The 19381-nt window shown below is 37.1% G+C and overlaps 4 protein-coding genes and 2 long non-coding RNA genes across 38 annotated transcripts; 4 read left to right on the forward strand and 2 right to left on the reverse strand.

Annotated features, from left to right (window-relative positions):
• Positions 1-19: 19 nt before the first annotated feature.
• Positions 20-3121, forward strand: LOC149717432 (ADP-ribosylation factor-like protein 3). The gene is made up of 6 exons (XM_089838846.1): positions 20-310; positions 427-570; positions 651-767; positions 1475-1525; positions 1609-1794; positions 1868-3121. The coding sequence occupies exons 1-6, from the start codon at positions 308-310 to the stop codon at positions 1907-1909; spliced, it is 543 nt and encodes a 180-aa protein (XP_089694972.1). The 5' UTR covers positions 20-307; the 3' UTR covers positions 1910-3121.
• On the reverse strand, positions 3109-8664 carry Idh3b (isocitrate dehydrogenase [NAD] subunit beta, mitochondrial). Of its 2 annotated transcripts, none has more exons than XM_089838841.1 (8): positions 8649-8664; positions 7749-7812; positions 4615-4757; positions 4408-4551; positions 4203-4335; positions 3755-4138; positions 3539-3694; positions 3109-3428 (listed from the first exon to the last, which is right to left on the reverse strand). In XM_089838841.1, exons 3-8 carry the CDS (start codon positions 4713-4715, stop codon positions 3351-3353), a joined length of 996 nt encoding a protein of 331 aa, XP_089694967.1. In that variant the 5' UTR covers positions 4716-4757; positions 7749-7812; positions 8649-8664; the 3' UTR covers positions 3109-3350. The 2 variants fall into 2 exon arrangements, with proteins under 2 accessions (XP_089694967.1, XP_089694966.1); XM_089838840.1 differs by lacking the exons at positions 7749-7812; positions 8649-8664 and adding exons at positions 5982-6044; positions 6110-6242.
• Sfxn2 (sideroflexin 2) lies at positions 6242-8625 on the forward strand. Its single transcript, XM_089838842.1, has 10 exons — positions 6242-6667; positions 6741-6911; positions 6980-7078; positions 7239-7317; positions 7459-7544; positions 7621-7681; positions 7755-7821; positions 7897-7996; positions 8085-8132; positions 8211-8625. Exons 1-10 carry the CDS (start codon positions 6489-6491, stop codon positions 8320-8322), a joined length of 1002 nt encoding a protein of 333 aa, XP_089694968.1. The 5' UTR covers positions 6242-6488; the 3' UTR covers positions 8323-8625.
• Positions 8665-10826: 2162 nt separating the features above from the next.
• On the forward strand, positions 10827-13310 carry LOC149717435 (uncharacterized). Of its 2 annotated transcripts, none has more exons than XM_089838845.1 (4): positions 10827-11001; positions 11067-11423; positions 11522-11743; positions 12657-13310. In XM_089838845.1, the coding sequence occupies exons 2-4, from the start codon at positions 11268-11270 to the stop codon at positions 13248-13250; spliced, it is 972 nt and encodes a 323-aa protein (XP_089694971.1). In that variant the 5' UTR covers positions 10827-11001; positions 11067-11267; the 3' UTR covers positions 13251-13310. The 2 variants fall into 2 exon arrangements, with proteins under 2 accessions (XP_089694971.1, XP_089694970.1); XM_089838844.1 differs by having other exon boundaries at positions 11070-11423.
• Positions 13311-14712: 1402 nt separating this feature from the next.
• On the reverse strand, positions 14713-18958 carry LOC149717436 (uncharacterized). Of its 2 annotated transcripts, XR_016366816.1 has the most exons (17): positions 18856-18958; positions 18526-18781; positions 18143-18471; positions 17957-18070; positions 17856-17902; positions 17527-17752; positions 17250-17469; positions 16479-17179; positions 16332-16387; positions 16185-16240; positions 15891-15946; positions 15598-15653; positions 15451-15506; positions 15304-15359; positions 15149-15213; positions 14950-15057; positions 14713-14884 (listed from the first exon to the last, which is right to left on the reverse strand). It is a non-coding gene; the product is annotated as an uncharacterized LOC149717436 (long non-coding RNA). The 2 variants fall into 2 exon arrangements; XR_016366815.1 differs by lacking the exons at positions 16332-16387; positions 18856-18958 and having other exon boundaries at positions 18526-18664.
• LOC149717437 (uncharacterized) lies at positions 14757-18716 on the forward strand. 30 transcript variants are annotated; one of them, XR_016366784.1, is made up of 12 exons: positions 14757-14897; positions 14961-15043; positions 15107-15199; positions 15556-15639; positions 15703-15785; positions 15849-15932; positions 15996-16079; positions 16143-16226; positions 16290-16373; positions 16437-16520; positions 16584-18443; positions 18609-18716. It is a non-coding gene; the product is annotated as an uncharacterized LOC149717437 (long non-coding RNA). The 30 variants fall into 30 exon arrangements; XR_016366782.1 differs by lacking the exon at positions 18609-18716 and having other exon boundaries at positions 16584-17984; positions 18041-18176; XR_016366783.1 differs by lacking the exon at positions 18609-18716 and having other exon boundaries at positions 16584-17984; positions 18061-18155.
• Positions 18959-19381: the final 423 nt, after the last annotated feature.

The raw sequence follows: 19381 nt of genomic DNA on the forward strand, positions 1-19381 counted from the left end.
GCGGTAGTCTGTGTCCTCAAAAGTGGAAGTTTCTATTCTCATATCTTTTGTTTTAGAATGTTAAGCCCAATTTTTAATTAGTATGCGGCGGCTCTTTTTAAGTTAATTCAGCACAAACCAATGAAATGACTTGAAATGGACCTACAATCTTTTGTTTTGGTGTAGTGTGCACTGTATTACTGTGCATATCATTCCGCAAGGAAGAATTTGTAATAAAATTAACCTTAGACTTATTACTAAGGTTACAAATTAAAATAAAATCCCAAAGTTTGAAATTAGTAATAATTACAATTATTTGCACATTTAAATGGTAAAGAAATGATTGCATTAATTTAAAATAGGCACATTTATTTAGACCCGTTTTAAGTCACCTGTCAAAATAAGCCTTGGTTAAAATTACGCATTTTTTAAAAAACTTTTTAATAGGGTCTGCTATCTCTTCTGAGGAAATTAAAATCTGCACCTGACAGAGAACTCCGTATCTTATTATTGGGTCTTGATAATGCGGGAAAAACAACAATATTAAAAAACTTAGCTTCCGAAGACATAGCTCATATCACTCCAACACAGGTGTGATACAAGTCTTTACAAACCTGATAACTGTCAGTCACACCTAAGAACCTGTTATAAATCCAAATTTTACGCTTCAGGGTTTCAATATAAAAAGCGTTCAATCAGAAGGCTTCAAATTAAATGTCTGGGACATTGGTGGTCAAAGAAAAATTAGACCATACTGGAGAAATTATTTTGAAAATACCGATGTCTTGGTATAATATTAAAGGAAAATTTCATATGACATATCGTTATACCTTAAAAAACGGCCTTTTTCTAAATATAAAAGGAAAAATATTATATAAAATAAATTATCTCTTGTCACAAAATAATTAATAACACTTAATTAGAGTTAAAAACGAGGGCGAATGCGCCGCCATTGGTTTAGTGGCGTCTGCTAGCCCGAACCTCTTACGCGCGTGATCGAGTGGGCTATGCCTTACTGCGCCGCCATTGGTTTAGTGGGGTCTGCTAGCCCGAACCTCTTACGCGCGTGATCGAGTGGGCTATGCCTTACTGCGCCGCCATTGGTTTAGTGGGGTCTGCTAGCCCGAACCTCTTACGCGCGTGATCGAGTGGGCTATGCCTTACTGCGCGGCCATTGGTTTAGTGGCGTCTGCTAGCCCGAACCTCAAACGCGCGTGATCGAGTGGGCTATGCCTGTGAGAATTCAACCAGTCCCTAGGTTCGATTTACCAGACGCCACTCAACCAATTTCGGCACAGTAGTCCTCGTTTTTAAGACCAATTAAATGCTAATTATTTTGTAATAAGAGATCATTTATTTTAATTTTAATATTTTTTCCTTTTATATTTAGAAAACGGCTGTTCTTTCAAGGTATAATGTTATGTTACCTGAGCTTTTCCTTTAACTCTCGTAAAAAAATAACACTAAAAACCCCATTAAATTTTATCCTCTATAGATATATGTAATAGATAGCGCAGATAGAAAAAGATTTGAAGAAACGGGAGTTGTAAGTTAAGTTTTAAAACTTACCGGAACCGGAACCGGAGCACTTACAAAATTGTAAAAAAAAAATTAATTTTGATTTTGTAGGAATTAGCAGAGCTTCTAGTCGAAGAAAAATTATGCGGCATTCCTTTGTTAGTTTTTGCTAATAAGCAAGATCTTTTCAACGCGGCACCAGCGAGTGAATTAGCAGATGGACTAAATTTACCAACTATAAGGGACAGGGGATGGCAAATACAAGCTTGTTCCGCTGTTTCTGGAGAAGGCCTTAAAGTATAACTTCTACAACGTAAATTCTAATAAGAGTATTAAGCAAATATAATTAAAAAAACTTTTATCGCTATAGGATGGTTTAGATTGGGTCTGTAAGAACATCAAGAAGAAATAAAGATCCCGCAAAGATACCTACACCTCAATGCCAAAGAGATTCACACAAATCAAAGAAAAAGCTCCGTCCAATTAATTTTTCCAATGCACAACAAAATTAAAACAAAGCTTTTGAAAGTGGGAAACTAAAAAAGTTCCTTCCGTATCCTATTTACACTCAATAGTACCCAAATAATAATAATAATAATCCCTTAACTTGTTCGTGATACAAATACAATTCGCTAACTTTATCAGAAACCCATATATGGGCTTTTCGATAATGTTTGCAAACGTACGTAACTAGTTACCGAGTGGTGATAGAAACCCTAAAATAGACAACTGGTCAGTCATAAATAAGCCCTAGAAACAAATTATTCTATGCAGATAACAACCTAAATAGGCTGCAAAAAAAAAAGCCGAATTGCTCACTAAACAATTAAAAGAAAATTAATGCTTCGATAACGTTAATGAGTAACGAGTTTATAACATTCTGAAGAAAAAATAACTTATTTTCGGTATTTTTCAGCAAATAATATTTACTAATTCAGCTAATTATTACTGGTTTTAATTAATTTACGTTTGTTAAGGGTATAAGCTTGAATTTTTTAGGTTTCTAGTCATTTTTAAATGTTTCGGCAATTACCGTTACTATTATTTTAGTATTTCAACTATTTACTGTGATCAGAAGGGGATAATAGAAGAAGGATGACACTCTGTATCCTCTCAATGCTTTAGTTACGTAACGTCATTCTTCCCAGGCTCACCCTTTTAGTTTGCTTTCCAGCTTATCAAACTACAAATGGGCATCGCACCGTAAGGTGAATTCTATAATTGTTTGGCACTAAATCCCCAGCAATCATCCCACAAACCTTGATTGTCTTGACGTGGGACAAAAATACACAAGCGCATGCGTCTTGTCAAATATTTAAACGCTAATAGAGTAATGTTGTGGGAACTATTTATCGTGTATGTGATTCGGTTTTGTAACCTTGCTCTAAATGTTCCGATGTTGGGAAGAGTGACGTTACACTTACCCCGTTTTGTGCTTGTACACTTCTCTCGAAGAGAAGTATTATATACTTCTGCTGTTACTATTATTTTAGTAAACTATTTACTGTGATGTAATGTATTTTATATTTCGCTTTTAACCGTCCTCGTAATAGAGGATTATCGGATCTTATTTTCCACTAAATCTAAAAATAAAGTTTGAAATTTACTTCGTCACACCAAAAAATCTGGTTTATTTAAATTTTTTTTTCTTTCTTTCATCCTAATTAATTAGACAATCAATAAGCCTGAAAATTTTTCTTGACCTAATTGCTATTTATAATTTATCTCAGTTTCTTTCTATACAATTTCCTAGCGTAATAAATAACTTCAAGAAGACTGCGCTGGCAATGAACGGGAGGAAGAAAGGAAGGAAAGGTTAAAGATCTTATTCGGAAAAGAGAGAGAGATTGTTCTTAAGAATGAAGATTTTCAATAACAGCTAATGTGAAATCTGTTGTACTGGCATAACCACCCAGATCTCTAGTTCGAACCTAAGAATAGATAGACAAAGACCACATTTTTTTGTATGAAAACGGTACCAAACTTCGAAGAGATTGGACTTTAAAGTTCGTTTGGGAACTTTAAAGGAAGTTATAATTACCTTTCCAGTTCGCAAAACTTTCTTAGTCGCGTCAGAAATCATGCTGGCGTAATAATGCAAGTTAACGTGTCGCAACATTTTCACGGCGCAAAAGAACATGGCAGTTGGGTTGGCAATATTTTTGCCAACCGCTTCCCCAAAAGTATGACGTGCACCCTTTTAGAATTTAGTCGATTAGTTTATAAACAAGAAGAATGGGGGTTCCTACTCAATTACCGGTTCATAGATAACGCAGTCCTCAGAATAGTTAGCGCCAGGTACAACACCTGCCCCTCCTACTAATCCCGTGGCCAAATTATCAATGATACTTCCGTATAGGTTAGGCATAACCATGACGTCAAATTTTTGGGGATGAGATACCAACTGCATACACGTATTGTCGATAATCATCTGCTCAAACTCAATTTGAGGGTAGAGTTTGGAGACTTCCTCGACTGTTCGTAAAAACAGTCCATCACTGAGCTTCATGATGTTAGCTTTATGGATAGCGGTGACCTTCTTTCGTCCGTGTCTGGTAGCGTAATCGAAGGCGAATTTGGCAATCCTTTCAGACTTCTTTTTGGTGATAATTTTCAAGCATTCGATAACTCCTGGAACACTCTTAACGCGACCCAAACATTAAACTTATTAACAGTTTCACTAAAAAGAAATTTGAAAGACGTACTTCGTGTTCTAAGGCGCTATATTCCCCCTCAGTTTGTTCACGAATAACAAAAAAATCCAAGTTCGAGTGCCTGGTTTTGATACCTGGCATACTTCTAATGTGGACTACATTAGCAAATACGTCTAATTCTCGTCTATTATTAGATTAATTTGTATAAACACCCAATAGAAAGTTAAACAGAAAAAGAAAACCCTTTTAACTTCACCTAAGCTTCATATTTAGCGTTTGAAGTTCGCCAGAATATCTAGAAAACGGAGGCGATTGAAGGATTCCCTTCAACGCAATTCCGTTTTCGTTAATTGAATTAATAACTTGTTCCACAGGTACACTCATGTTAGAATGTACTTCACTATAAATACCTTTAATTGTTTAGTTTTAAACATTTCCCAGGGTTTAAATATAAATTTAATACCTTAAAAACATTTCGTCAAAAGCAATAGGAACACTAATGGCTTGAAAAACCTCTTTAACGGCTTGACAAAGTTCGGGTCCTACACCATCACCAGGAATCATGGTACATTTAATCTTTCCTTCCGGGATAGTAACTGGTTCTTGCTAACAACGATTAATTTTTCTTGCAAATTAACCCGATTCGGAGGTCAAAGGCGAAATCATGGATAAAGAATACGCGCGAGGAAATTTGTTTTCACGCTATAGGATAGGCAACTCCCTATCTCCGAGAACAGAGTGTTTTCTATATACTCTTTCCCAGTTTGGGTGGCAGCACGCGCAATGCTAGGTCTCTATGTAACGTAGCTTTGAACGTGCTGTCAAGTGACAAAGAAAATAGGTACGGAAATTCTAGTTGGCTCCGAATAAAAGTTGGAAGTACCGCGACTGTCGAATGTCAAGGCCAGTGCCGACTTCATAGTCGAGTCAGTGACTTCTAAGAATTGAAATAATACTAATTTAGACTATTAGGGAATGATGTAAGAATTAGTGGGTAGAAGTGTTAGGCTAAGGAGCAAAATCATAATTTTACACCTAAAACCAATTTTCAGGTATTTTTATTCTAAATTTCTTGGGAATCTGAGGAAAGAATTCTTGCAATTATGATAATTGAAGGGCCCGCCATTGCCTACACGTATTTGAAACTAAAACCTAGAGGTCGGTCCTAAAACAACTTATCTTCTTCATCTCTTGTCAGCACGCACAAACCTACGTCGTACGAGAGACCTAGCTTTGCGCGTGCTGACAAAATAAGCTGTCGTCGGAGATGGGGAGTTGCCTATCCTATAGTGTGAAAACAAATTTCTTCACGCGCATCCATGGTGAAATGGTCTAGCTTCAGGAAACAGCACCAGCACCCAATAAGCCTCTCCGATGTAAAAAGGTGGGGAGGGGGGGGGGTAGTAGTAGGCAACCCGTAGTATCGAGACATACAAGGGGGTTGACCCTTAGACGTCTCTGCGCACTCTATGGACCCAAAACGCGTAGAGTGCAGGCGCCGAAAAGCGAGATAGAAGGAAAAATTATACCCCCGTGTCTTTCCCTCTTAGTTACATTATTAGTTTATAACTTATCGTTATAAACTTATGGTTACATCGAAATGGTCTATATAAGCGATGACACTTACCTGCGATGCCTATTTAAAGTTGAAGAACAAGTTCAAAAAGATCGGAAGCGGAATAAAATAGGGCAAAGAAAAAGCCAACACCATTAAAGTTAGAAATAAAGGCTTAATTTAGATGATATAAATCGGCGGGCATATAATCCCAATTAATCAAGATTAAAAGTAGGTGGTGACCTTAGAGAGGTCAATTCAAATTCCCCACTCACCACAGAAACTTGATTAGATGCAGTGTAGGAAATTCCATTTCTAACCACATGATGAGGAAAATCCTGGGGCAATTAATTAACCACGTTAAAAAATCAAGTTAATTACCGTGTCACCGGTAAAAATTTACCGTTCTTTGCTTAAGAATATTCCCATTATTTCCCAGAGCTCGAGCGAAAAATCTCAAACTCCTTGAAGCCATTTTTAGAGTAAGAGTAGCTGAATTTTAGTTCCCAATATATCCACTATGATTTTTTGTGGCGCTAAATAGGTTCACGATTAAAATGTGCCTTGTTGGCTCATTGCCATGGGCTAAGTACTTCTTAAGATAGGAACGTTTCCTTCAAATGATGTAGGGGGAACAGTCCACGAGTTTTAGTTTATGATTTTTAGAATTTAGTGTATTAATAGATTTAAGTTTTAGTATAATAATTTTTATATTTAAACAAAATTCCGATTCGCCCATTGACATTCCCTGGAATTATTTCTTAACATCAATCTGTGTAATCATGGGAGATCTTTCGGCAACCACTTCAAATGGGCCCAGATTGGATTTAGATAAACCCAGATGGGATCAAAAGACATTTACTGGTCGTTTCCGATACTTTTGGGATATGACAAATCCCATTAATTGTTTGGTAAGAGAGAAGCAACTTAACGAAGCCAAGGAATTAATCAATCTATATAAGTAAGGGTTGCTAAAATATCTCCGTAACATTTTCTCTTAATTCTGGTTAATTAACTTTAATTAATAATTACAGGATTAAATCAGAACCACCAGGTACAACTGAGGAAAAATTGTGGTACTCTAAAACCCTATATAATTCAGCTTTCCACCCTGATACTGGAGAGCTACAAAATGTAATTGGGAGAATGTCTTTCCAAGTGCCTGGAGGAATGATTATAACTGGATTTATGCTACAATTTTATCAGTAAGTACTAAGTAGATGTTTACATTATTTTTTATTTTAACACTGATTAATTTTTTTATCTCATTCAGGTCAACACCAGCTGTGGTTTTCTGGCAATGGGTTAATCAGTCATTTAATGCTTTGGTTAATTTTACAAATCGTAACGCCCAGTCTGATATAAATACTAAGTAAGCTTCGCTAACTTGTATAGAGTAATGGCAGTTTCCCAGCTTTGACTGTATTAAAGTCTATGGACAAATAACATGGGGTGCCATTAGTCTATTATTCAATAATTCTAAAGAGCTGTCATTTCATTGCTAAATGAAACTAAAACTAAGTTCTTTTCAGACAATTAGCTTTTGCTTACGCATCAGCAACTACTAGTGCAGTCATAACTGCAATTGGATTGAAGAGTTTCCTTCAAAAGGTTTTACTTTTACTATAGAGTAATGGCACCTCCCTGCCTTTGGCTACGTTATATAATATGAGAAATTAATACGTAGTGCCACTACTCTATTGTAAAATGACTGGACACATTCTTAACTAAAGAGAGTTTATTTCCTAACAGAGAGCTACAACCTTAGTTCAGAGATTTGTTCCATTTGCTGCAGTTGCAGCTGCAAATTGTGTTAATATTCCACTTATGAGACAAAGGTTAAAGAGTTAATTAACTTTAAGTAATATTAACCTAATTAATCTAATGTTAACTTATTTTCCACTAAAATATCAGTGAGTTAGTGAATGGTATAGTGATTTTTGATGAGAATGGAAACAAAGTTGGGGCATCTAAGGTAAGATGACTAATAACTTAGGGTAACAGCACTGAACAAGGGGTAGTGTATAAAAATTTATACTTACCAATAGGTTGCTGCTGTTAAAGGAATTTCTCAGGTTGTCTTATCCAGAATAGTTATGGCAGCTCCTGGAATGTGTAAGTAAAGTTCATTAAATTTAAGGTAAATTTGCTTGCAAAATTGAGACCTTAACATCAGTTTTGATTTTATAGTGCTATGTCCAGTGATTATGGAAAGGTTAGAGAAATTTAAATGGATGCAAAAGATTCAACCTTTACATGCACCAATTCAAGTGGGATTAGTTGGTTGTTTGTAAGTAATCAATTATTGTTTCTTAATTTTATAGTTTCAACAGTATTTTCACTTTATAATTAATAATAATAATATTTCTTTGTCTTAGCCTAATTTTTATGGTGCCAACAGCTTGCGCCCTATTTCCCCAACAATGGTAAGTGGTCAAGGCTTACACACACTGCCAAGCCTAGTTTCAGAAACTAAAAGTGCTTCTTTCATTTCAATTTCAAAGTTCTGTGAGAGTGAGCACAATCAAAAAATGGGAACCTGATATTTACAACAAGTTTGAAAAGGATTTGGGAAAACTTATTGATACTGATGTTTATTTCAACAAAGGACTATAAGAATCTCGATTAAAATATTTTTACAGCTTAAACTTAATAAAGGGGTAATAAATCTTAACAACGCCTGCCATGAATGCCTAGTCAAAAATAAAAAAGCACGTGTTTAATGTCCAAAAATGTAAACAGAGTGTCGCCATTTTTGGTCAAGGCTTAGTACATGCTCTTAGTCCTACTACTACTAGAGGTTCGGGCTAGCTTCACATAATCATATTTGTATAAATTTTTAAAGAAACAAAAATGTCAAAGAATGAAACTATTTTGGGAATATTCAATTGATAATAAAGCTATATTTGCAAACCACTATGAATTGTAATTAAATTATTTACCTTTCTTTCAAATTAATTATTAATCCCCAATTCTCTCTGTACCACCCTACTTCGTGACACTGGCCTCTTGCATTCTGATGCTATCTCTGTGAAATTTCACCGCCTTGGTACCCTAAGTGATAGCAACCAGCCTCGCCCATTAATCTTCAAATTCCCCACTGTCAAAGCGCGACAAAACTTCATCAGCAGTCTTCATGCCATGAAAGCCGACAGTTCCTACGACCTTCCCTACTCCTATACTGTTGATAGGACACCGGAACAACGCCAAAAGCATAAGGAGCTCCGTTCCCAGTTAAAGCTCCTCCGTGAACAAGGTCGTGGGGATCTTGTTATCCGCCAGGGTACTATCTGTCCCAGGTCCACTCGTAATGACCTTTCAGAAGAAATTCCTCGGATGTCTGGGCCCAATACGTACGCTTCTGCCCGGGGTGCTTTCTCCCCAGACTACAACTGTGTCTACAACTCTGCCGACCCTCCCGGTCCACCTCGTCAGAATTACCAGGCAACCTTTTATCCTTCCTACAATCGCGTCTTCCACTCTGGCAATGCCAACCAAAAAAACTTTTAAAGACTCACTCCCCGCCTTTACTCACTCCACCTCACTCGGAAGACACCTCAATTAATCGTTCTGCGTCAACCGCCCTATTCGCTACTGCTCCACCATTCTTACCTTCCCCCGCAACGTATCTACGCTGTCTCACCTCCTCCCTACCGGTGATTACCTCACCTAAGTTGCCTACGCGTCCCCTACACAAACATTCTAGTGGACTACTCTTTAACGCTCGGAGCTTGTGTGGTTCCGCTAAATTCTCGGAGTTCCGCTCGTTGGTCCTCCAACACAACCCGGTTCTAGTCGCCGTCACCGAAACCTGGTGGGCATTGGATCACTCTCCCAGTGAGTACTACATTCAACGGTACAATACATACCGCTGTGACCGCTCCCATTCCTCGGGCGGGGGTGTCGCGCTTTACTTACTCGATAAATACCCATCGCGTCAATTGGATCCTTCTGACTTCAACTATACTCCAACCGGTGCTAATTATAATGGTCTAGACATTTTAACAGTCCTCGTGACCCTTCCCCATGCTATAATCGTTATCAGTGTTATTTATCGTTCTCCATCCTATGACAATCACAACCCATTACTGTCTTACTTAACTCAACTTACTCATTACTGTGAGACCCGCAAACTCATTCTCGTTATTCTTGGTGATTTTAATTACCCCAAAATCGATTGGACGACTACCTCTCACCATCCGGGTGCTTCTCCACAAACAAGGTGCTTCCTTGAAACTATTATCCAATGTGACCTCGCGCAAATAATCAATTTTAGAACTCGTAATGGAGGAATTTCCTCTGACGATAGTACCTTAGACCTAATCCTCAGTACTGACGCTAATTTTGTCTTTAGTCCCTCCGCCCTCCCTCCACTCGGCCATAGTGATCATAATATCATATTATTTTCTACCAACCTATCTAATTCCAACTACCTCAAGCGCCCAATACGAAATTTTTTTCGTTGTGATAAGGACTCCATCCAAGCCTTCCTAGCATCCGTCAATTGGGATTATCTCCTCAACTGTGATAACCTTGATTCTACCTGGATTGCGTTCCACTCACTCATGGCGGCTTGCATAGCAGCCTTTGTACCATTTCGCACCTCACCCAAACCTAAATTCTGCCCTCGTACCATTCGGTCGCGTAAATTAATGACCACCCACTGGCGTAAACTCAAATCTTCTAAATCCCAACACGCTTCAGTCCTCACAATTGCCACCCATCTCTCTAACTACCGCAAAGCCCGCAACGCCTATACGAACCATATCCGCAACACTACGCGCAGGCACGAAACTATCCTCACATCTCAATTTGCCACAAACCCCAAAGCCTTCTATGCCTATGTTAACAAATTCAGAAAATGCAGATTTCCCATCCTTCAATTACAGTCACAATCTGGAACCTTCACCACAACTAATCTTGAAAATGCTGAAGTACTAAATGCTTACTTTGCCTCCACGGTAGCTGCTCCAACTGCCCAACCCTTCCACCAACCCCCCGATTCAGCCTGCCATAAAAGCCTTGCCAATTTCGAATGTTCTCCCCTTGCCCTACTTAAAATTCTATCAACTCTCAAAACCGATAAATCACCTGGTACTGATGGTATCCACCCTCTATTATTAAGGCCTGGTCACACACTCACACTTCAACGCGCGCTTCGTCGTGCAAACCGGTTTGTATCGGGAGGCCCAAGCGTGTAGACGGGACGACGGATAGTCGTGCAAACCGCCAAGCTCGGCTTGAGTAACCAAAGAATTAGTACGTGCAAACTCGGCTTGCACATGGGCTTGCACGGTAAAGAGTGTGCATATGGACAGTATCAACTGTACTTTGTTACACTGTACAAGTTGTATCTTCAGCAGGAACGGAAATAAGCAAACACAGTGATCAATTGCCATTAATTTTCGCATCGAATAATATTACTGGAGTGGGAGTGAAAATAGCTTTCGTTAATATTGCTCCATGGTGGCAGATTTGTATCACCGTAGCAGTGTTGTAGCAATATTATCGTCGGTTTTTCCTTTTGCCGAAGTGGAGGACTATTGCGCAAATGCTCAAATATGTCTGATATACGCAATTTATCAAAACAATTTATAGCAGACTTTATAGAATTATACCAATCATTGCCATGTCTTTGGAAAATAAAATCAAAAGAATATTCGGACCGCAATAAGAAACATGCAGCATACCTTACAATGGTCAACAAATTAAAGGAGGTACGTAATACATAAGTAATGGGAATTGTGGTTTCAAATAATGATTATGGCATTATGTTGTTCAAAACGGTGACTATGATTGAATGCACTTATGAAAGGTGGAGGCTGACGCTGACAGGGACGCAGTAATCAGGAAAATAAATTCACTGCGTAGTTCTTACCGCAAAGAAAAGAAGAAGGTTTTGGAGTCGCAAAAGTCAGGAGCTGGCGCGGATGAAGTACATGTACCCACGCTGTGGTATTACTCGTTATTCAACTTTTTGGACGACCAAGAAATAGCTCGACCTTCAGTGTCAAACTTTGAAGAATCCCTTTCACATGTAAGAGAAGGAACAGGGTTGTGTTGTTTGCACCCAGTATTTATTTTCGTAATGTCATTGTTACATTGTTTAATTGGTTATGTTACAAATCGAATTTTGCCAGGGAACACTTCCTTCATTGTTAACATACAATAAGAACTGTTCTCTGTTCTGCTTGGCATCATTAGCAATCGCTCTATAGTGTCCTCTCTGAAGGTCAGTAAGATTGTCATCAGTGGTCCGTAAACCTAATGATAGTGACCCTCGAATAGTGTCTTCCTTATCTGTGCTCCCAGCCGGCATGTAGCTTGTTGAATTATGTCTTATTAGAAAGTTATGAAGCACACAACATGCCATAACAGCAACGTCTATATTTTCAAGTTGTAATTTAATGCTAGTATGAAACAGACGAAATCGAGCAGCTAATATACCAAAAGCATTTTCGACGACACGCCTTGCTCTTGATAGGCGATAGTTATATATTGTACGTTCATTTGTAATCTCTCTTTGATTATAGGGTTTCAAAAAGTTAGGGGTTAAAGCAAATGCTTCGTCGCCTATGAACACATAATTGAGTATTTTATTCGAGTTATTTAGCTGTTCTGGGTCCGGAATGTGTAACGAGTTCGCTTTCAATTTTCTGGGGAATATTGTCTGCTCAATTACACCTCCATCCGAGATTCTGCCATTTACACCAAATTCTGCTATGATGAACTCGTAGTTTGCATTAACCACTGCCATCAACACCATACTATGGAACCCTTTATAGTTATAAAAGTATGAACCGCTTTGCGGTGGTGGTATAATTTTAACGTGTTTGCCATCTACGGCACCCAGGCAATGGGGAAAATTCCACTTTCTTTCAAAGTCGTGCGCTATTTGCTTCCATTCTTCCTGTGATGTTGGTACCTAAAATGAAATTAAAATGTTTCAGGATGAGAACTCCATTGAGTCAGTGGTATCGCCTCAAGACCAGGAATATCGGCCGCCATCACAATCCTCTAATAACAGCAGTTGCACAACGGATCCGTCACCGCAAGACCTGGACTTGTTACCCCCTACTCCAAGTAGCGAATGTGCATCAGCACCACCCAGACGCGTAAATAATAACAAAAGGGGTCGAGAGATTGACAATGTTATAGCTACGGTTGGTAAAAAGCTGTCAGAAGCAAGAACCGAGGACCAGCATGACGTGTTTGGACGCAATGTGGCACATAAGCTTCGAAACATGCCCAAGGAACAACGTATATTTGCTGAAAAGTTAATTAACGACGCTTTGTTCGAAGGAGACCTAGGAACCCTGTCGCGGAATTGTTGCATTCACATTCCAACTACCAATACTACGCCATTACAAATCCCTACTCAGCCAATCTTCGTGAACGCTATACCGTCGAACATGGATATCCATGCAACACCCTCCCAAGACACCCATACCACAACCGCGACTACTATGAATAGCATTGAAACTTATGTTGCTGCTCATGCAACTATTGGTGATTATGTGACTAATTACCACCCAGAACAATAATTGGATTACTATGTTGCACACAAGGCCTATGTAATAAATAAAGATTTAACAAACTTAAAACGTTGTTTTACCTTCATGTATTGCTTTCGCAAAACCATAAAGATGGCTCGACATGTGTCCGGGATAATAGCAGATAACGACTGATGGGAAATCGCGGTAGAAAATCGTAGATCTCGGTATGATCTTCCAGTAGCTAGAAAGCGTAAAGTACTGCTCAATCTTTCATGCGGAGATATGGCTTCGCGCATCACAGTATCTTGGCGTTGTATTTTAGGTGTCACCAAACGAAGTAATTTAGTATATGCGTTGACATCCATTCTGAGATAACTACGCCAGTCATCAGGATCTTCTCTTAAATCGTTCATTAAATGTATATGTGAATGTCTTTTTCGACGTAGCAGCCATGTTTTACACCATTTACTTCGTGGGCGTTTCTGGCTCTTGCGTTTCAATAATAAAGAATAGAGAAAACCATATAATAAGAACATATCACTAGGGCACATTTTGCGATCATGGACGTTATGGCACCTCTGCAACAGAAAAGCCAATAATGACGTTTGCACAAACATTAGCATCGTGTGGACGCAAGAAGGGTGTTTCAGTTGTATTGCGCAAATTATACATATGTCAGGGTCGCTGTCGTTTGGCCGCGGTGCAAACCGAGTTTGCACGAACAAATTCTTCAGCAGTGCAATGTTTACGCAAATCGCGCTAATCGATTTGCACAAGCCAACGTCATTCCGTCCACACGCTCGGGTTTCCCGACACAACTAGGTTTGTTCAAGGACGTTTGCGGTTAAAAATGAGCGTGTGACCAAGACGAGAGTAGAGCGTGCAAACTAGCACTCGCGCATGCGTAAGCAACGCACTTCCGAAGGGTTAGCACGTGCAATCTCTTTGTGTACAACAAAGCTGGTGTCTGTAGACGGGGGCCAAGCCGTGTGCTCCGTCGATTTGCACATGTTTTTATGCCGTTTGCACAAGCTTTATTACTATCGTTTGGACGTTGGAGGTGTGTTCCGTGTTTCTGCACAATCTGTACCGTTAAGGCAAATCGCTATCGTGTGACCGGGCCTTTACGCAACTTTGCCGCCCCATTAAGGGGAGGTACTAATTGGCAGATATAATTTTTACAAACTTTTTTTACAAACTTGCAGATACTTCTTGTAACGAACCCCTCGAAAAGTTTGCAAAACAGAAACCTAATTTGCAGATACTTTTTTCACTATTTTTACAAAATTGCAGATACTTTTTTTTACAAACCATATACTAATTTGCAGATACAATTTAAATTTTTTTTACAAACTTGCAGATACTTTTTTACAAACCAGATTTTCGTCTGCTTACACTTTAAGCATGTGATAATGTAATCTCTCAGAGAAGTTAAAGAGCTACATCTTAATTGCCTAACTTTTTTAATGCTGTAGAAAGACACTCTAAAGGAAATGATTTTACCAACTAATTATTTAAGTAACTTTTATTGGAAATAATGTAGAAAGACACAAAAAATTCTTACAATCATTAGTGATTTTCATTTTTTTAAAAGTAAAATATTTTCCTATGAGTAGACTGAGTAGACTCTTTCGCAAGTATACTTTTAAATTTTCTAAAAACTTCTCCAGAAATGAGTTTTCCTCCAAGGAAATGGTACTAATTAGTGTCTAAAATTAATTAAATATTATTACTAATTATTATTTACCATTTTCATAGGATTTAATGGGAAAAAACCAAGAAATCGATTTTGCAGATACTTTTAAAACATCTCCAGAAATGAGTTTTCCTCCAAGGAAATGGTACCAATTAGTGTCTAAAATTAATTATCAATTATTTATAATTATTATTTACCATTTTCATAGGATTTAATGGGAAAAAAACCAAGAAATCGATTTTGCAGATACTTTTCAATTTTTACGAACATCTCCAGAAATGAGTTTTCCTCCAAGGAAATGGTACCAATTAGTGTCTAAAATTAATTAATAATTATTTATAATTATTGTTTACCATTTTCATAGGATTTAATGGGAAAAAACCAAGAAATCGATTTTGCAGATACTTTTAAAACATCTCCAGAAATGAGTTTTCCTCCAAGGAAATGGTACCAATTAGTGTCTAAAATTAATTAATAATTATTACTAATTATTATTTACCATTTTCATAGGATTTAATGGGAAAAAAACCAAGAAATCGATTTTGCAGATACTTTTAAAACACCTCCAGAAATGAGTTTTCCTCCATGGAAATGGTACTAATTAGTGTCTAAAATTAATTAATAATTATTTATAATTATTGTTTACCATTTTCATAGGATTTAATGGGGAAAAAATCAAGAGATCGATTTTGCAGATACTTTTAAAACATCTCCAGAAATGAGTTTTCCTCCAAGGAAATGGTACCAATTAGTGTCTAAAATTAATTAAATATTATTACTAATTATTATTTACCATTTTCATAGGATTTAATGGGAAAAAACCAAGAAATCGATTTTGCAGATACTTTTAAAACATCTCCAGAAATGAGTTTTCCTCCAAGGAAATGGTACTAATTAGTGTCTAAAATTAATTAATAATTATATCTAATTATTGTTTACCATTTTCATAGGATTTAATGGGGAAAAAATCAAGAAATCGATTTTGCAGATACTTTTAAAACACCTCCAGAAATGAGTTTTCCTCCAAGGAAATGGTACTAATTAGTGTCTAAAATTAATTAAATATTATTACTAATTATTATTTACCATTTTCATAGGATTTAATGGGAAAAAAACCAAGAAATCGATTTTGCAGATACTTTTAAAACATCTCCAGAAATGAGTTTTCCTCCATGGAAATGGTACTAATTAGTGTCTAAAATTAATTAATAATTATTTATAATTATTGTTTACCATTTTCATAGGATTTAATGGGAAAAAAATCAAGAAATCGATTTTGCAGATACTTTTAAAACATCTCCAGAAATGAGTTTTCCTCCAAGGAAATGGTACTAATTAGTGTCTAAAATTAATTAATAATTATTACTAATTATTATTTACCATTTTCATAGGATTTAATGGGAAAAAAACCAAGAAATCGATTTTGCAGATACTTTTAAAACATCTCCAGAAATGAGTTTTCCTCCAAGGAAATGGTACTAATTAGTGTCTAAAACTAATTAATAATTATTTATAATTATTGTTTACCATTTTCATAGGATTTAATGGGGAAAAAATCAAGAGATCGATTTTGCAGATACTTTTAAAACACCTCCAGAAATGAGTTTTCCTCCAAGGAAATGGTACCAATTAGTGTCTAAAATTAATTAAATATTATTACTAATTATTATTTACCATTTTCATAGGATTTAATGGGAAAAAAATCAAGAAATCGATTTTGCAGATACTTTTCAATTTTTACAAACTTCTCCAAAACCTTTTTTTTTAAAAAACAAGTTGTACTCCATTAACCTCTACAATTAAATAATGATTTATTCCAGCTAACATTTATCATTTTCATAGTTTTTCATGGGAAATTATCTAGGCCTAGTAGATATATATGTAAAATTTGACAATTTTCCTGTAGAAAGCCCCTTCCTGCCTTTGACTGCTTGTTTGAGCTATGGGCATTTAACATGGAGTGCCATTACTCCGTGAAATGTTTTGTAGCACATATTTTGTTATACATGTTTATATTTCAGCCAATAGGATCTCAAGAATTTTGCAAACTCCATAATTTAGTTTACATGTATGTATATCAAAGCCATGTCTCTCATGGGTATTATTAGAGTGGGTATTTTTGTGTGTCTGTTATTGTTTTTTGAATAGGGTAGTTTCTCTACGGAAATGGTACTAATTTGTCTCTAAATTTATTTAATAATTATTTCTAATTACTGATCCTTAATATAATTATAATTGGACTTTTCAATTATTTAAACCTCGATTTCCACACTTTGGCTACCTAAAAACAAGGAGAAAAAATGTTCAACTTTTATCGCTTTAATAATTATTATAAGAAAGTCGTCAAACACCTTATCAGTCACGATACTAATCCTAATTAAAACTATTTATTAAGTTTAATCCACACATTTGTGCTACCAGACTTGCTCGACAGATGGCGAGAATGCATGGACTATTTGAAAGATATTTTCAATTTTTAATTCCTAAGCCTTGTCTCTCCTTGTGGCGGGCGTTTCAAAATATTCTGAACTTTAGTCAGACGCCTGGGTATCGGGTGGTTTTCAACCAATCCTGTGGAAATTAATTTAAATTATCGATTTGAGACAACTAATCACGATAAAAAACTACCTATTCAACCACCATAATAATTATTCCACGATATTTTAAAATGTTTCACCCTTAGACATTATAATTTTATCAAGAAAGTCAGGGATTTTCGATTTATGCTCTATCTGATCTCGTAATGTTAATCTCTGTGGAGTTTAACATTAAGAGGTTACTATGTTTCTCGCAAGTTAGACTCAAGGTTTCCCGACCAATTTTCACAACATATCTCATACAGCTCTAGCAAAGGCTGAAAAGGTATGGTATGGTATCTCATTTCTCGTAGGGTGAAGTTTAGTTAACAAATTTGTATGCTTCAAAAAGAAAACTATTTTTAAACCATTTGGGCCTACTTTTTTTCTTGCTGAGAGCCAGGTTGCCGTTTCATGTCATTGGTGATCTATACATATCCTTTGGTTATTACATTCCAATTTCGCTAATATGTCGAACTTACTGTTTTGGAGGCCCACGGACAGTTGACGGTAAATAATTCACTGTCCATGGGAGACCGCAAAAATCTGAGATGGCGTTCTTGCAGTACTGTTTTAATCCTCGCAGCGAATAAACCCTATAGAGGAATTTACTAACACTTTACCTTAAATAAAGTTACAAGAAAAAGCTTAAAACTGGACGTAATTACAACAGTAACCCAGCTTATATGGTAAAGGTACGCGTGACGCAGCGATTGGCCCTTCCAATCATATCCTCAATGGCATCTTTGATGAGGGACTCTAGATAAGTGAACGAAAATACAATGCAATTTTGTGTCCATGGCGACTATAACTTGGATGAGGATCGCTGCTGGATCTTTAGCACCCGGACTGTCTCCAAATTCGCGTTGATCTTCAGGCCCATCCGAGTCCGGTTCAGCAAAGTAACTCACCGTCAACTGCTTGGTAAAAGCACGCACCACCTTCGGCCTCTTCTTCGGCATGAACCCGGTGACGTTTTTGTTGTTTTTTTTTGTTACTGAAATAATTGCACATCGGTAAACTTAACCATGACTTAATTATAGTTTTTTACATTTGATATAAAGGCGGTAGGTTTAGCAGATTTTTTTATACAACGGCTAAAACAGAACTCCCATGTGCGTGTTGATATAACAGGCTGGCTGGAAATCGGACTCCTAGATGAGACTGGATTTGAAGTGACTACTTCTTTGGACGTGTTTACATCATTAGATTCGCTTTGAACATCAATACATGGTTCATCAGGTGGGACTGATCATGACATTGTGATTAGATGATATCGGTTTCTCCGAACAGTATCACTAGGAGTACTGAGAACATAGGATCGAGGTTTTTTTGCCAATTTCTGGAAAGTTGCTTCTACCCTAAGGTCGGTAATCCATACGTTACACAGAGACATTCTCGAAAGAACTAATCACGGGCATCAAGGTATCAGCAAGTTTGGAGAGAGAGCCAAATCATCCGTATGGTGGCCAGGCATGTTGAAACAAATCGAAGAAAAAGTAAAGTCCTGTCCAAACAGCATCGAAGAAGAACAATCACCACGAGCCTCTTCGTCCGACTGACTTTCCTGTCAGACCTTAGAAGATTGTTGCGATGGATCTTTTCTACCTTCAGGGAAAATGGTACTTGCGGGTCACACACTTTTATTCAAGATATTTAAAAGTTCGTGTACTCCGTGACCAAAACTCTCAAAACTGTCATCAGCAACATAAAATCAATATTTTCAACACATGGAATTCCTGAAATAGTAAAAAGCGATAACAGCCATCAATTTAAAAATACAGCTGATTTCGCCCGTTTCGCGAAAGACTATGGCTTCGTATAAGCCTCAGTCAATGTCATAAAAAAGGCCCTCAAAAATAGTAAAGAGAGCAGCCAGGCATTGCTTTCATACCGTTCTACACCGT

This window comes from Phalangium opilio, unplaced genomic scaffold (assembly GCF_054372755.1).
Source record: "Phalangium opilio isolate 3A_F unplaced genomic scaffold, DU_Popi_V2 ptg000003l_1, whole genome shotgun sequence".
Classification (NCBI taxonomy): domain Eukaryota; kingdom Metazoa; phylum Arthropoda; class Arachnida; order Opiliones; family Phalangiidae; genus Phalangium; species Phalangium opilio.

Excerpts from the sequence above, each read along its gene's own strand:
- LOC149717432 (XM_089838846.1), top strand. Across the intron at positions 768-1,474 it reads TTGAAAATACCGATGTCTTG|ATATATGTAATAGATAGCGC; the intron begins GTATAATATTAA and ends TATCCTCTATAG. Across the intron at positions 1,795-1,867 it reads TTTCTGGAGAAGGCCTTAAA|GATGGTTTAGATTGGGTCTG; the intron begins GTATAACTTCTA and ends TTATCGCTATAG.
- Idh3b (XM_089838840.1), bottom strand. The coding sequence starts at position 6,181 with ATGGCTTCAAGGAGTTTGAGATTTTTCGCTCGAGCTCTGGGAAATAAT. Across the intron at positions 4,758-5,981 it reads CATCTAATCAAGTTTCTGTG|CAAGAACCAGTTACTATCCC; the intron begins GTGAGTGGGGAA and ends AATCGTTGTTAG. Across the intron at positions 3,429-3,538 it reads AAGTTTTGCGAACTGGAAAG|GTTCGAACTAGAGATCTGGG; the intron begins GTAATTATAACT and ends ATCTATTCTTAG.
- LOC149717435 (XM_089838845.1), top strand. The coding sequence starts at position 11,268 with ATGTCTGATATACGCAATTTATCAAAACAATTTATAGCAGACTTTATA. Across the intron at positions 11,424-11,521 it reads TGGTCAACAAATTAAAGGAG|GTGGAGGCTGACGCTGACAG; the intron begins GTACGTAATACA and ends CACTTATGAAAG. Across the intron at positions 11,744-12,656 it reads TTGAAGAATCCCTTTCACAT|GATGAGAACTCCATTGAGTC; the intron begins GTAAGAGAAGGA and ends AAAATGTTTCAG.
- Sfxn2 (XM_089838842.1), top strand. The coding sequence starts at position 6,489 with ATGGGAGATCTTTCGGCAACCACTTCAAATGGGCCCAGATTGGATTTA. Across the intron at positions 6,668-6,740 it reads GAATTAATCAATCTATATAA|GATTAAATCAGAACCACCAG; the intron begins GTAAGGGTTGCT and ends TAATAATTACAG. Across the intron at positions 7,822-7,896 it reads TATGGCAGCTCCTGGAATGT|TGCTATGTCCAGTGATTATG; the intron begins GTAAGTAAAGTT and ends TTGATTTTATAG.